Source organism: Cystoisospora suis (genome assembly GCF_002600585.1).
Source record: "Cystoisospora suis strain Wien I chromosome Unknown contig_5213, whole genome shotgun sequence".
Taxonomy (NCBI): Eukaryota; Apicomplexa; class Conoidasida; order Eucoccidiorida; family Sarcocystidae; genus Cystoisospora; species Cystoisospora suis.
Window position 1 is genome coordinate 10,646 of NW_027158004.1, and position 14,302 is coordinate 24,947.

The following is a 14,302-nucleotide window of genomic DNA, read 5'->3' on the forward strand; positions in this document are numbered from 1 at the left end:
CTATCTATCTTTAATCTCTCAATGCGTGTGCGTATTGTTTCTCTGTTCTTTCGGTCTGCAGTGGGGTACACCAGAGATGTACGCTGAATTTCGGAGGTCGGGCGTTATTCTTCTTGATATTGCCGGCAATATGGATCCTGTCCCTTTCCTCGTGACGAAACAGCAGGGTTTAGCCGATGATCGGAAACTGATCACTGTAAGCTCGTTTCTCCCTCTTCGTCCCTTTTCTAAAGAGATCCGTCTGTCAGCTATTCTCAATTTATCTATCTTCAACCCATCTGTCTTAATATGTGTACATGCATATATACGGTGACAGTAGAAACGTGGCAGTGAGGCAGCGCATTGTCTAGAGAGAAGGAGGAGCCTTTTGATTGCCTTTGGTGTTTGAGAGTGTGCAGCATCGGTGGAGCTTCTCTCTGTCTCTTTCCCTCTGTTTAGGATGGTCATGTTGGGAGGAGGGTGGATGAGGAGTAGCTGTTGTGTGTTCATCTCGAGTTTCTATCTACGAACGCTCAGCCGAGGTCCAATTGAGATAGAAAGTNNGGGTCATCCTTCTTCGGAAATGAGGTCCAATTGAGATAGAAAGTCGTGTGGGAATCAATCACGGGAGGTATGACGTGAAACGGCTAGCGACGGTAGCTGGCCATTCTAATAGATAGATAGATAGGTCATCCCAAAGGAGGTGCATTGAGAAGCAACACACTTTTTCTCTTACTCTTCATTCCGGAGAGCAGCAGTACACACGTGTGTAGAGTGAAGATATAACAGATCCACGATATATTATATCCGTGTTCTTTCGAAAGGCGTTCTCATTCTTCTCCAGTTTTCTCTCTGCTTTTACTTTGTAATCGATATTCTGCTGTCTTCATATCTCTCAGTAAGTGCATCTCATTCTTCTTTCTTCGTCCTGGTCCTCTTCAACTGTCTCGGTCTCTCTCTTTGGCCGTTGGTCCCATAGAATCTAATCCTCTCTGCTTTCTCTTCTTCTTTTTCCTTCTCCTCTTGGTGTCTCTGTCTGTTTAGCTTGACGCAAGAGAGCTTCACGAGGTGAAGTTCAAAGAGCCGTTCGCCTTTGACGGTCGTATGTGGAAGGAGACACGGGAGAAGAAGAGAATGAAGATCATTGGTGCTACTCTAGGGGTCGCGTCTCTTCTTGATTCATCTCTCGGTATCGGCGCAACTCATACAACTTTCTATTATGCCGCCTTAGGGCTCATGTCTCAGAGGTATCCATTCATCGGGTAAGGAAGATCTTGTATCACGAGGGAAGACAGATGCATGCGCCCATAGGTTTGAAAGAAGATGTAATAGAAGAGAATTCTCACGTAGTGACATGTTAGAAGAAGACTTCTCTATAATTCTAAGAGAGCAGAACTCCCGCGTGCACACGCATAGAGGCGAGGCCGAGTGGAGAAGAAAGAATCAACAGTTGAAGAGAGCATCGTGTAAAAGAGGTTGTGGTGGTCGTTCTTCCTACGTTTGCTCTACGTGGTGATGTGATATCCTTTTGACGAGGATTGCATGTTCGTCTCTTACCATTACTAGGGGGACTGAAACTCCGTATGCCGAGTCACTCCTTCTTTCTTCTATTTCGTATGGCCTCTCGTGCGCATGCGTGAGATTGTGAAGATACTTGCGATATTTTTTGAGACACCAGATGGAGGGGTAGACGAAGTAACGGACATACAGAGACAAGTTGAGACACTTTTAGAGACGGCGACATGATGGGTGTATTTGCTTGGTCTGTAGATGTATCTCTTTCTATCCTGGTCTAGGCATGCATCTGATAAGGATCATGTTGTGCGTACATGAGAGGAAGATCACAAAGGTTCTCTCCATCGTCAGTATCTCTCTCTCTATGTATCTCTAGGCATCAGGAATGTCTTGCTTTTGCTAAACATCCCTTTGCTGTGAAGGTTCGTGAGAGAGATAAAGTCGTGATGGTGTCCCATTCTTTGTCTTTATTCGTGTTTCTCGCGTCCTTTCTTCTTCGTCTTCTACTTCTCATCACCAAGGAAAGACACGTTAACTTATTCAGATGATCGTAGATTCCCAGAAACGAAGGAGGAAATACGCGGCCTCGAGCCAGGCTTCTTTCTACCCATCTCGACATCCTCCATAGCTATTGAGGTGGTGTCTCTTCTTGTATTGTTTCCTATGTATGCTCATCTTTTGTTTGTTTTTCTTGTGTGTAGATGGGCAAGTTATTTAGCATGGCCTTTAGTTCCACCTGGTCTTCGAAAAAGTGCAGTTTTACCTGATGGGATGCGAGGTTTACGGATAGCTTTTCGTTTACTCTTAGCAGGAGAAGGTGGTGTATATACACCTGAGAGAAAGACAGGAAAACCTCGGACATCTTTAGTCACTCCAGGAGGTTGGACGAACCTTCTAAAGAACTGGAATCTTTTCAAGGGCCGCCGACAACCTCAGCAGCAGCAGCAGCAGGAGAGCCATCCTTTGTCTTCTTCAGATTTGGGACAAGTGTCTCCTAAAGCGAAGTCCATGCCAACAACGACCATGTTAACAGATGACGACGATCAGTCCTCCACACTTCTTCAAGGCGGCGGCAACGGCGGTTCAAGTACCCCAGCGTCTTCCCCTACTACCGCAGAGAAAGGTATCATACAACCACAGATCCATCGCGCGAGAGCCTTGAGAGGAGGGAATGGTGTTAAGCAAGGTGAAGAGGAAAGACATGACAACGATTCCTCGGAAGAAGGTTGGGACTGGACTGATAACTTTAGAGATGACGACGACCCTGGCGATTCTCTTTTTTATCTTTACAGATAGTGATTTAATGAGAGAGTCCGAGGGTATACAGAGAAGCGAAGAGAGAAAGACAAGGCATACATCACCGGGGAAAAGGTAAGAGCAGAAGGAGAGAGAAAGATGTATCTGGCCTGTCTATTTCGACAAGGCTGGCGACAGTGTAGTTTAGACTAGTAGGACAGGAGTCTGTTTTGAGTCTATGGTGCCTTCTGATATTGAAGGAGAAGCGGGAGAAGAAGGAGGGCATCCCCTCCGCGTTTCGGAGTAGAAGAGAGATCTGCTGGCTCAAAGCTAGTGCGAAGAGCACTTCATGGAACGGACGAGAAGAAGATGCTTGAAAGAAAAGAAAAAGAAGAAGGGGTGCTCAAACTTTTTCTTGTTGTGTTGAACCCCTACTGTTTCGAGTCAGGGAGAAAAAGAAAAAGGAGGGGGAGGCGATCGATCGATTCGTCTATTTATCCACCTGGCTCTTCTGTGTATTATACCTCGCAAATGGATAAAGAAAGGAAGAGAGCGAAAGAAGCAGAGAAAGGGACACGGCGTAGGTGTGTAGGTGCAGTAGTTAGTAGTAGTCGTCTCATCATCGTCACAGCTAACCACACTAGTTCTTTGAGAGAGACTGCTTGAGAAGAGAGACGACATTCAGTGGCGTGAAGGGAGAGCTGGCTGGATGGAATTGGAGCGAGAAAGAGAGAGAGAAGAGGTGGAGACAAGAGTTGCCGGTTTCACTCTGTTCGATGGTGAAGCGAGTCGTACATCGACTTGAACACGTGGAATGTTGAATGGAAGTACAGACAATGGAAGATCATCTGGCGCCCAGTCTCATATGGTGATGAGGTATTGAGGCCTTCCTGCACTTGGCTGTTTTTCTGCAAAGCCAGCTGGCTAGCCTTCTGGAGTGTCAACTGTAAGTTCAGTTTTATACTCTCGATCGTCATTTGAAGGGAACGATTGTCCTCACTTCGTGTACATCTTCACGCTAAAGCGAATGAAGGTGTCCAAGAAGATTTTTTCTTGTACAGATGGCACACACCGTACATAGGGTAGTTCTGAATATGGAGAAGTGGTAGGTGTACAGACCCCAAGGTTCCATGATGGTTAAAGGGAGGGCGGCCCCCTGGCGGAAAGAGATATTCTCGTTTGTATGGCGGTAGAACTGTCGAAGAGTTAGGTGTAGATCCTAATGCCCAGTAACGGTCTTTCTTCTCTTCCTTTCATGAATTTAGTGACGTGCATCCATACTCTCCTCAAGAAGCGTGACGAGGTCTGTTGTCGTTTCTCTTCTCTGGGGTGTGTCTTTCTTTCCTGATGATTTAGCTGTTTTTCATGCGATGAAAGCCTCCCTTGCTTGGCAGAGGGGAGTTGCCGTCGTGATAGGTGATCTATCTCGAAAGGAACTCCTGAGAATTGAGATCGTTGGCTCTCTCCTACTGGTGATACGATGATTACTGTTCGATATAGGTATGTATCGTACTCTCGAGCATATCTGTCACCCTTACGCAGTTCCGGAGTCAGCGTAAGCATATAGAAACGGAGGGGTCAGTGCCTTTACAAGGCTTCTCAAGAATAACCCGCCTCTTCTTCAGTAAACAAGTCCAGGTGTGTACGAAGTTGAGGTGGGGCGGAAGGATGAGTGGGCTACTATGACGCCGCACGACGCCACACTCCCCTGAAAGAAGAGCCTCCGTGTGGTGCGGTTGTTCTTGTAGGGGAGGGACAGGGGATGAAAGGTGAAAACTTCACTCATCAGTAAATTCTGCAAGTGAGTGTTGTCCCAGGTGTCTTAGACAACGCACTTTTCTTCCGGTAAGAACCAGTCGCATGGATGATTGAATGGATGTTCCAATGTCGATGCGCCTCGCGCCGCTTTTTTGATGGTGTGTAGGATCTAGAACAATCTCATAGCGGGGCAAGCTTCGTCTTTTTTTCCATCATCATCACCATGGTTCTGGCGCGGACATTGATGCATGTGAGAGTACGATACAGTGGCAACAATAGTACTACTTGTTTACGATGTTGGTTGGGACGGTCGCCGTAGTGTGTGTGATTTCTGTCGAGGAAACTCTTGTTACGTTTTTGTCTTTCAGGAGCGTCCGCCATACTTCCTTCGTGACGCTCTTTTAAACAGGCATCAAAAGGTCGTGAGAAAGTTATCGCCAATTCCCAACCAATAGAGCGACACGAGGAAGCCAGACATCGTGGCTGCAGGAGGCAGTTAGAGAACAGTGTCTGTTGAAAAAGAGTAGAGTGAGACAATCAAGTTGGAATGAAACTACTAGAAAGCGGACTACACTCTAGGAACAACAATGACGAACAGATCGGCACAGAGTAGCAGTACTTTTTTTGCGAGCTGAAGAGAGAATATTCCTTGTTAGGGGGGTGAGAGGAACATAGTCGTGCGGACGGAACAGTGGGCTAGAGAGCATGTCCGCAACAGCCGAACGTTCAGTCACTCAACGTACGACCCAGGTATACACACACAGCTCGTGACTGCGTCACGCAGATCCATGTGACAATCCTTGACTCTCCTAGAGCACTGGAAGTTCCACTGTCGTACCACGCTACTATAATGTGTTTCTGAATGGGCCCTGTGGAGGAGCGCGATCAACCCTAGAGCTCTTGTTCCCATCACTTCAAATCGTGACGGAGTCCCCTACAATCGACATGAGGAGAGGAAAGCAACACAAATCAGCACCGTAGCTCAGTGGAAGAGTGGGGGGCTCATAACCCCCAGGTCCATGGATCGAAACCATGCGGTGCTACTCGTTTTAGACTGAAAATAGTTCTGATTGAAGAGCTTTTGCCGCTAGTATTGCCATTCTGCGGAGCCAAACCAACTGGCTACAACTGAGAACCGAGACAGGGGCACTGAATAGTCAGATCAAGACAAGTCTGAGCAGAAAAAAGAAAGTGGCTCCCCTTCCCGTGCGTCACGACCACCGATTTACGACGCGACGCTGGGAAAAAGTCTCAGCACACTCTCTGATATCCCTCCGCATATGCTACCCGTATTTTCCGAACTGGCTTTTCAAATCATCAGTTAGCTGTGGTCGCCAGAAGCAGACAGACGATTCGAGGGCGATACAAAGGGATTCCGCCTGTGTCACACGCAAACACACTCGCGTATCACAAATCATCTATACGGACTTAACTAACATGGAGCAGGAATGTACTCCCGCAAGAGAACTAAGGGCAGGCATCACCCGCGTTTGTAGATCTGCTGCGAAAGAAGGCTCGCTCCTGCCCTGTTTCCTTCATCCTCTCACACGATTGCCCACAGCGGCGACCTTTCGCGGCCGGCGGGCACTTCGAAACTGGTATCTGGCAGGGCTCCCGTCGTCGACTTGAAGGTGTCGCCGTACACTCTGTTACCGGCGTGTCAGCAATCGCCCTGGTTTACTGAGCGAGGTAACGGGTCACGATGGTGTGAAGCAATCAAGTATTTCACGGCTGTACCCCACTCGCGTTTCCGTAGTACCTACCATACGTGGCGCATTTCAACTTGAGCCTCTGAACGTAAGTGTAGAGCATGAACTTTGATTTCGTGATGTGTCTACCCTGTTCGGTTATGCAGGGCGTGTCCCAGTGCAGCTCGAGTAGGCTGTGAATCACACGGACATTTTATAGGTAACCCGCAATACACTTGAGTACCAAATACCGCACAAGGCGCTCCCAGTTTTCGACCGAGAACGTGAATGGGACTGGAAAACTGAACCGTCTATGTCTTCCAAAATCACTTCAAAAAGTTGAGTAACTGCCCAGGTCAGATGAGAAGCTCCACTCACAAAGAAAAAAACCCACATACCATAAACACCTCTACTCAGTCATTTGGGCCCTTTCTGCGACCGCTCGATACGTCCGGTTTCCTCCCCCGCCCTAAAGAAGAGAAGTGAGACGTCTTGGAACAGCTGCTCTTTCTCACTGTTGGGTCGAATTTCATATTCCCTCTACTTGTCTACTAACGAACTGTGTTGCGCAATCCTTTCTACGGAATACGCTCTCCATGAACATCCGTCACCCCGGACAGATGACTTTTTGTCTCGACACTGGTAAAGGGTGCCCCCGGCCTGGTGCAGAACATAAACACTTCGTTTGTGGAAAGTGCCTAAACCTGCATAGTAGGTTTCGTGTGCTCGGCTGCGTTCTCTCTTGAATTTGATGCCTCGTGGACAGCATCACCGAAAAAAAGGCGAATGGCCGGGACGCTACCTCTTCGCCCAGTCAGAGCGTTTGAACAGAAACCCCCAGCACTAGCCGGGGCGTGATAAAAAAGCAACAAACGGCGGAGTTTTTCGTGGTATTTACCATCGGGTTCGCGCTAGCCAGGCGACGTTCTTGAGAATGTCAGTCCTTTCGTTCGTCATCTCTTCCCGGAATTCAAGCCTCTTAACACATATAGTCCGTCTCTCTTTTTCTCACTACTACTCTAGCAAAAGCAACGACAAGAAGACCTCCTTCGCCTTGTGCTGTTCGAGAGTGTCACACACCTCTGATTCTGATTACCTTTAAGCCAAACAGAGAGAAGAGTACGGAGATCTTTTTCTTTTCTTTTAGTTAGTATTCGAGGTCGAACGGTTTTCCATGCGGAACTGTTGTCATACTCTTATCATGACAGCAACCTCGTCTTCATCCTGGAAGAAGAGTGGTGAAACATACGAGGAAGAGAAAAGAGAATACAGATAGGCAGATAGATACGTCGGTCGATAGACACGCGAGATAAGTTCTATCTATGCCAAGGTGCTTTTTGTCTACGGGTGTGTAGATACCTACGTCCATAGACAAGCGGGAAGAAGGAACTGTCTGAAATTCTTCCAAGAGAAGCCTGTCAGGGAGTCCAAGTACGCATCCTCCCTCGACTGACATCTGAATCATACAAGAGATCTCAATACATCTTCTCATCACTTCAGCAACTCGAAGGAAAAAAACATGCCTTTCTTCTCGCACCACAGAACATTCGTCGGTACTCGGACTTCTCGCCACAGCGTCATTCCACCCGGAAACCTATTTGAGGGGTGTAAAGAATTCTCTAGAAAAAACGCAAATCTGCTTGCCTCCCATAGATTTCGAATCTTGAACTAGCTCTGGGCTTCTTCTTCCTTCCCCCTACGATCACTGCCGTTGTTATGCCGTCTCAGGCGTCTTCGAATCAGGACATGCAGAATGCAAGACCAGGAGAGAGTAGACGAAGTGAAGAGGAGAAGAACAGAAAGAGTTCATGATGCACTAGTATCAAGGTAACGCCGGGTCGGTAGATGACCTGTATGCTTTTTATACACTCTCTATTCGGCCCAGAGATACTTCTGACTCTCTTCTCACTCTCCAGTATCTGTTTAGAGAGGTAGAGTGAAAGACGGAGAGAGAGCAAGGAATCTTCCATGTACACATGATACACAAACATTCATGGAAAAGGATATAGAGGTAGAGCCTCACACCGTTAGCGGGAACTACGCCCTAATGAAGTGTCCCTACTCCTTTCAATACGCAGCCGCCATACACCTCTATTTATTTTATTGGACGTTACAGAAGGCTTGCTGTTCCTCTCCTGTATCACCCCCTGGAGCACCTCCTTGCTGACGTCTTCTATTCATCACCCCGAGAAAATGTCTGTACAGAACAGAAGCAGAAGAAGAAGAGACCTCTTGTACATCCACTCCTATGAGAGAATCAAGTTGGACTTGTGCAGATGGATCAAAAAGGAAGAAGATCCAGAGTCACCTACCCGAAACCCCTACAATCTAGATTACACTTTTATCTCTTTCTATATATATATATATATATATAAATGTATGCACGCATACACTTGCCGATGGACAGATATCATCATAGTCAGCAGAACATATACAGACCTAGTTTGCAACTACATAAACACAGACAAGTACCTAAGTATCTATGTGTATATCTCTCCATATGTGAAGTCCAGCCCCCCCCCCTTAAAGGCTACCGAAAGATCCGAGGACAATGTCTACAACAACTCTACTCAGGAACATGTGGAATTCCATGAGAGCTCTCAAAACACACCTTTCCTTCTCTTTACTGCAGCATCTACCCCTTTTGAGATGCCTCTCCATCGTATCTATCCTCACTATCACGCCATAAGCCTCTTAGGGAAGAGAACAGAAAGTCTTCTTTCATACACCAACATCCATCATACATCTCCTTCTTCTTCATTCAGTTCATGCATGGAGAGTGTCTCCCCTCAACTCTTAGCCGTATCTCTCCGCCACTCAACTCATACTTATCATCTTCTCCAACGCTGTCCTCCTCCATATACATATCTCTCTCTATATGGTGATACATGGCTCATCCATCCTTCACCCCAGGCCCGATGTCTTCCTCCTCTTCTTGATCTTCTTATGAAAACAAGCGGAGAATAAGACAGGAAGCGCAAGAAGCGTCTCCGCCCGTGAATACTGGTCGAGTTCCACCACAAGCACGTGCAGACGGAGTCTGTGATGTGCTGTCCTCTTCACACCAACGACAAGAGAAAAACCCTTATTGAGGAACTTCTTGTTCTTCTTCTTCTTGCGAGCGAGTGCGTGATAGATAGATAGATAGATAGAGAGGTACCTGAGAACTTGGGGCCCAACACCTGTAAGAAAGGTGCGTGTGCTTGACGTTTCTTCTTCCACGAGATTCTGGATCTGCTTGAGAATTCTCCTGGCATTATCATCCTGTAGAAAGAAGGAGAGTTTTGTCATCGAGACACAAATACAAACAAAGAATGATAGATAGAGAGATAGATAAACAAGACAGAAGCTCACTTCGACTGTTCCTCTCTTCTTACCAGCATCATCCGCCTTAGGCTGCTATCCCGCCCCCTTTACACCCCGAAACAGTGTAGGCTTCTCTACTGCTGACTTGCCTTCTTTTGTCTTCTTCTTCTTCTCCTCCCTGTGTTGTACTCTACACAAATACGTGGTGGTCCCCCTTCTCATCTGATTCTTTTTCTTCTGTTTCTTTCGTCTCGTCTAGATCATCTATGCATCTCTTTCTCTTGCTCTTCTCTCTTATTGAATTGAGCTACCACTCCTTTCCTAGTACGTGTCTTTCTTTCTTCTTCTTGTTCTACGCGTCTATACACCGGTTGTTTTTACAGTTGATGTCTTGACAAGCACGGAGGTGTAATAAGAAAGGATTGAAGAAGAAGAAGACGATAGATGACCTGAACGCATCTATCTCTGGACTTCTGTATGTACATGAGATACAGAAGAGGTGAGGGAGTCGCTTCAGGAGACCCAATTCTTTCTCTCCCTCTCTCTCTCTTCTTCTCCTATCTATCTCTATCTTTGCTTCAGTAATCGTAGCCGAGTTATGAGAAGAGATAAAATGCTGACAGGAAAGATAAAGTCCTAGAAATGCCGCTTCTTTGACGCTTGTGTGCATACATACACAGACAGATAGACAAGTAGAGATAGGTCGCTATAGACTTAGACAGGTAGACTCAATTACAGAGACACGTAGAGAGACAGATTAAAGATAAGTAGTTAGGTCATTTTGACGGAGTTAGATAGATAGATAAGAAGATACGAAGAGAAGTACACATACAGTCAGACACACAGATATAGGTAGAAAGATGGCGCGAGTCTCTTGATCCCCTCCCGCCTTCTCGTGTCTCCAGGACTAGGCCTACCATAACGAAAGGTTCATCTGCGGTAGGTGACCATATCTTAATGTAGTCATCAATACCGCTTGTAGCTACACAACAGCTCCCCCCCCCTCCTCCTAGCGATGGATGCACTGCCACACAATTTACATGACTCTCATGGCCTCTCAGTATATTCACTATGCTCCCTGCAAACGAGGAAAACGAGAAACACAAGGAGGAAATCGAACAGAAGAAAGTGAAGAAGAAAAAGAAGAAGAATGACGTGTGCCCTAGAGATAGATCTATCATCAGCGTAGGAGATCTGTGGCAAGAAGAAAGAAGGTGAAGTGAGGCTGCTTCTTCATGCCTCTCTTGGTTCTCCCCCTTGCCTCTTCTTCTCTATTTACTTGCCTCTTCTGACCACTGCTCACCTTCTAGCTTCCTACACATACAGCTACACCTACAGATATGTATGAAAATACACATGTATGTGGATGTATATAGGTATGTCAGGATGTATACCGTCTGCCTTGTCAAAGCAAAATATATAAAGAGGACAGTTTTCTTCAAGGGTACCACTTCGCCAGATAGATGAGCTCAACATGGACAAGCGACAGATCGATCATATCTCAAAACTTGTCTTTCTTGTTCTATCTTCCCTCTGTGACGCGATTTCCCCGGCGCACGAGATCCATTCTTCTCCTGTTGCGCGCTTGACTCTTCTACTGCTACCTCCTCTATCCATACGTGGAAAAAAGACCTTCTACCGAGCCAAAAAGACAAGAAATTGTCCTATCGCCTTCATCTTCATATTGATACATATCCACCTCTGTGGTAGTGGTCTGCGAATCGACCCTTCCTCCCGGTTCTTTTGTCTTGCTGCATGCGTGTTACCCAAGGAAGCTGATCATAACAAGAGCAGTCTAAACATACATACACGATCTAGATTCACACAAATACCTCTCGAGATATGCTGCATATCTACATACATGTACGTGTATGTACCGTGGCCAACGACAGATCAAAAAGTGCCTCTGTAAAGACCTGTCTGAATCGTGAAGATTCGTAAGAATCAAGAAGTATTCTAGAAAACAAAATGGAAACATCCCACGACAGGGCGAAGGAAGGTCCTGTTCTATCTGTCTATCTACCTATCTATCTATCTGACTGAAAGTCCATACGTAAATGATGAAGACATACAGCAACGTTTCCAACCCACGAAAGTGAAGAGAAGTCAATCGAAACATAGGTGAGGAAGTAAAGAGATCGATAAAGAGAGAGAGACTGTTTCTTCTTCTTCTGACCATCAGAAGCTCTCCATACAAGAACAGATCCATCATCACTTCCAGCCAGAATATGATCATTCCCCCAGAAGGCAACCTCCTTGATATCTGTCGCCGCACTACAATGTCCTACAAATCTGTTGTAAGAGAAAGACAGGAAAGAAAAAAGAGAAATGAAAGAGAAAGAGATAGAGATGACGGTGAGAGAGAGATGACGGAGAGAGAGGAAAAAAGAAGAAAGAGTACAGAAAAGAAAAAGAAAAATGAGAGAAGATGAAAAGTGCGAAAGAAAAGTAGAAGAGAGAGAGGAGATACATGGGGAAGTGGATAAGACGAAGGTGCCGTAGATGTTAAAGCGAATGAGAGTGATGATAAGAGTAAGAAGAACTTCTCTCCTTCCCCCCATCCAGGCTGTTGAAAGAAGAAACAGAGGAAATATCACATCGCTCTCTCATTCTATCTAGAAACATGGTGGTAGGGCTACGACTGAAGAGACACTGTATATCTCTTTCTCTCTTTCTCTTTCTAGGGGTGACGGTGGGGATTGCACTTCCTCTCCATTCCCACAGCTTCAAGTGTCTTTTCTTGATGAGAAGAGAAGACAACATGACTTGAGGGCGAAAGAAGAACAAGAAGCCGGTATGAGAGATCATAGAAGAGAGACTAAGAAGAAACCCCATAAGAATGATATGGAGAGGGTCTACGACTCGAGTGAAGAAAGACAAGTCGGAGGAAGGAAGCATGAATAGAGGAGAAGGAGTAAGAAAGAGAAAAATGATCGTATGCAGTCATTTGCCGAGTGGGAGGAAGTCCGTGAGTGAGTGTCCAAAGAAACCTCCCTTCTCAGTCTGTCTATGGGGGACCTCAGATAGATAGGCTGTGCATACACCCTCGATCTATCTATCTGAAAGCGAAATGTGTCTCGACCTCTTTTACCTTCCGTTCTCGGGGAGAGGAAGCCAGTTAGCATTAAGAAGATATTCTTCTGCCTCATCAGCTGTTGCTAGGGCACCTACTCCACGCAGTGGCCCGGGGGGTATCTCTTCTTCATCCTATACCACGCAGTCAGTCCGACAGACACCACCACACTAAACACGACTCTACATACATACATACATACACGAGGACGTACGTGAATGCATCGATGAATCCATACACAGATATTCATTCATACATAAGCGTAGCTAGACACATACAAGCGGCTCTACAGGGAAGGTCTTGCCTCTTGTTCTTTTCTATTTCAGGGAAGTAACAGATACGAAGTCACGCCACCGAGAAGAGAGATCTCTAAGGTGATCGAGAGAGAATGAGAGAGAAGGTTAGCCTTCACTGAGCAATCTGCCTTGTTAAAACTAAGAAAGAATGTAGAGACACTACGAAAGAGTCATGGCTCCCCCACGTGGAAAAAAGGAGAGGCAGGACAACCCAGTTCTTCTTCTTTTGGAATTAAGATAGATCTAAGCAGAAGACCTGCATCTCTCTGTCTCATCACTTTGAGTCTGTAGGCCTTAAAGGTTAGACTGGGAAAGTAGACGGCAAGAGAGAGGCGCCGACAGTGAAGTATCATCTACGAAAACAAGATATTCTTGATGAGAAGATTGCTGCATAGAAGATATACACAAAGACATGAATGGCATATCGACGCAGATACCAAAGAGGGATGACGTCTTCTTCTATGTCTATTTCTCTCGAGAGCCCATTACTCGGAAGAGAACAATTGTCTATGCGAGAAACATGATCGTCTTCATCCAGAGGTAGCTATCTACAGACCCTGAATGAGACACTGAGATAGTAGATACACTCTAGAGCCTCTGTAATCGATGAAGGGATAGTGAGAAAGAAACTACAACAAGAAAAATCGCGGTTGAAGAGATACGCACCTATCTATCTATCTATCTAGACATAGAAAAACCGTGAGAGAATAAAGAAGGAATATACTATTCGACTAACGAGAGAAAAGAGAATGCTTCTCTTTCTTTCTTTCTTTCTTTCTTTCTGTCTTACCTCTCCATCCGTATCTCTTCCAGACGACTGTGCCTCTTCATTGTTAGGATAGGTGGAATCTCCTGAGTCTTCCCCAGGATCCTCTCTTCTTTCTCGAGCTTCTTCATCTGACTGAGAGAATCCGCCTGAGGATGAAACGTCGTCTTGTGAATCGTCTGGGTCAGATAAAGACAAGGAGGAAGAAGAGTGTGTGGGTGTAGTTGTGAGAGGATCACTGGTATGAAACGACGGCCATGAAGAGTCAGAAGAAGACAAGAATCTTCTTCGTCGTGTTCTTCTCCTTCTTTCTTTCCCTTGTCGGGCAGAAAGGGAGGAGGAGATCTTATCCTCTCCTGCTCTTAGAGACATCCCTTCATCATTGGACATCTCGTCGTTTGAAGAGAAATGAAGAGACCTTCTTCTTCTTCCTCCTCTTCTTCTTGTTCTGCCACTTCCTCCATCCGTTCTTCTTCTTCTTCTTTCTCCTTCGTTGTCGTCCCTCTCACTAGGACGGTTTGTGTCATAGCTGTTCGCATCCATCCACTCGTGAAGATCTGAAGAAAAACCTTCTTCATTGCTACGGCCTTCCATAGTACCTCTATCACAATGCCTATGGGTGACATGAGGAGAAGTCGTGTGATCTTGGTCCCCTTCTTCAAATCTCCTTGTATTACTTCTTCTT

The 14,302-nt window shown here is 46.0% G+C and overlaps 2 protein-coding genes across 2 annotated transcripts in view; one reads left to right on the plus strand and one right to left on the minus strand.

Annotated features, from left to right (window-relative positions):
* The window catches only part of CSUI_008987 (lipase domain-containing), a 15,417-nt gene extending 10,555 nt beyond the window's left edge, over positions 1–4,862 (plus strand). The window contains exons 7-9 of the mRNA XM_068069106.1: positions 62–196; positions 1,024–1,241; positions 2,196–4,862. Of these exons, the coding sequence (XP_067918911.1) occupies positions 62–196; positions 1,024–1,241; positions 2,196–2,790 (948 nt within the window). The 3' untranslated portion in view covers positions 2,791–4,862. The remainder of the gene's footprint in view (positions 1–61; positions 197–1,023; positions 1,242–2,195) is intronic.
* Positions 4,863–5,756: 894 nt separating this feature from the next.
* Positions 5,757–14,301, minus strand: CSUI_008988 (wd g-beta repeat-containing protein). The gene is made up of 8 exons (XM_068069107.1): positions 13,642–14,301; positions 12,574–12,689; positions 11,659–11,774; positions 10,400–10,560; positions 9,337–9,440; positions 8,239–8,373; positions 7,075–7,400; positions 5,757–5,867 (listed from the first exon to the last, which is right to left on the minus strand). Exons 1-6 carry the CDS (start codon positions 14,209–14,211, stop codon positions 8,277–8,279), a joined length of 1,164 nt encoding a protein of 387 aa, XP_067918912.1. The 5' UTR covers positions 14,212–14,301; the 3' UTR covers positions 5,757–5,867; positions 7,075–7,400; positions 8,239–8,276.
* Between the last annotated feature and the right edge of the window lies 1 nt (position 14,302).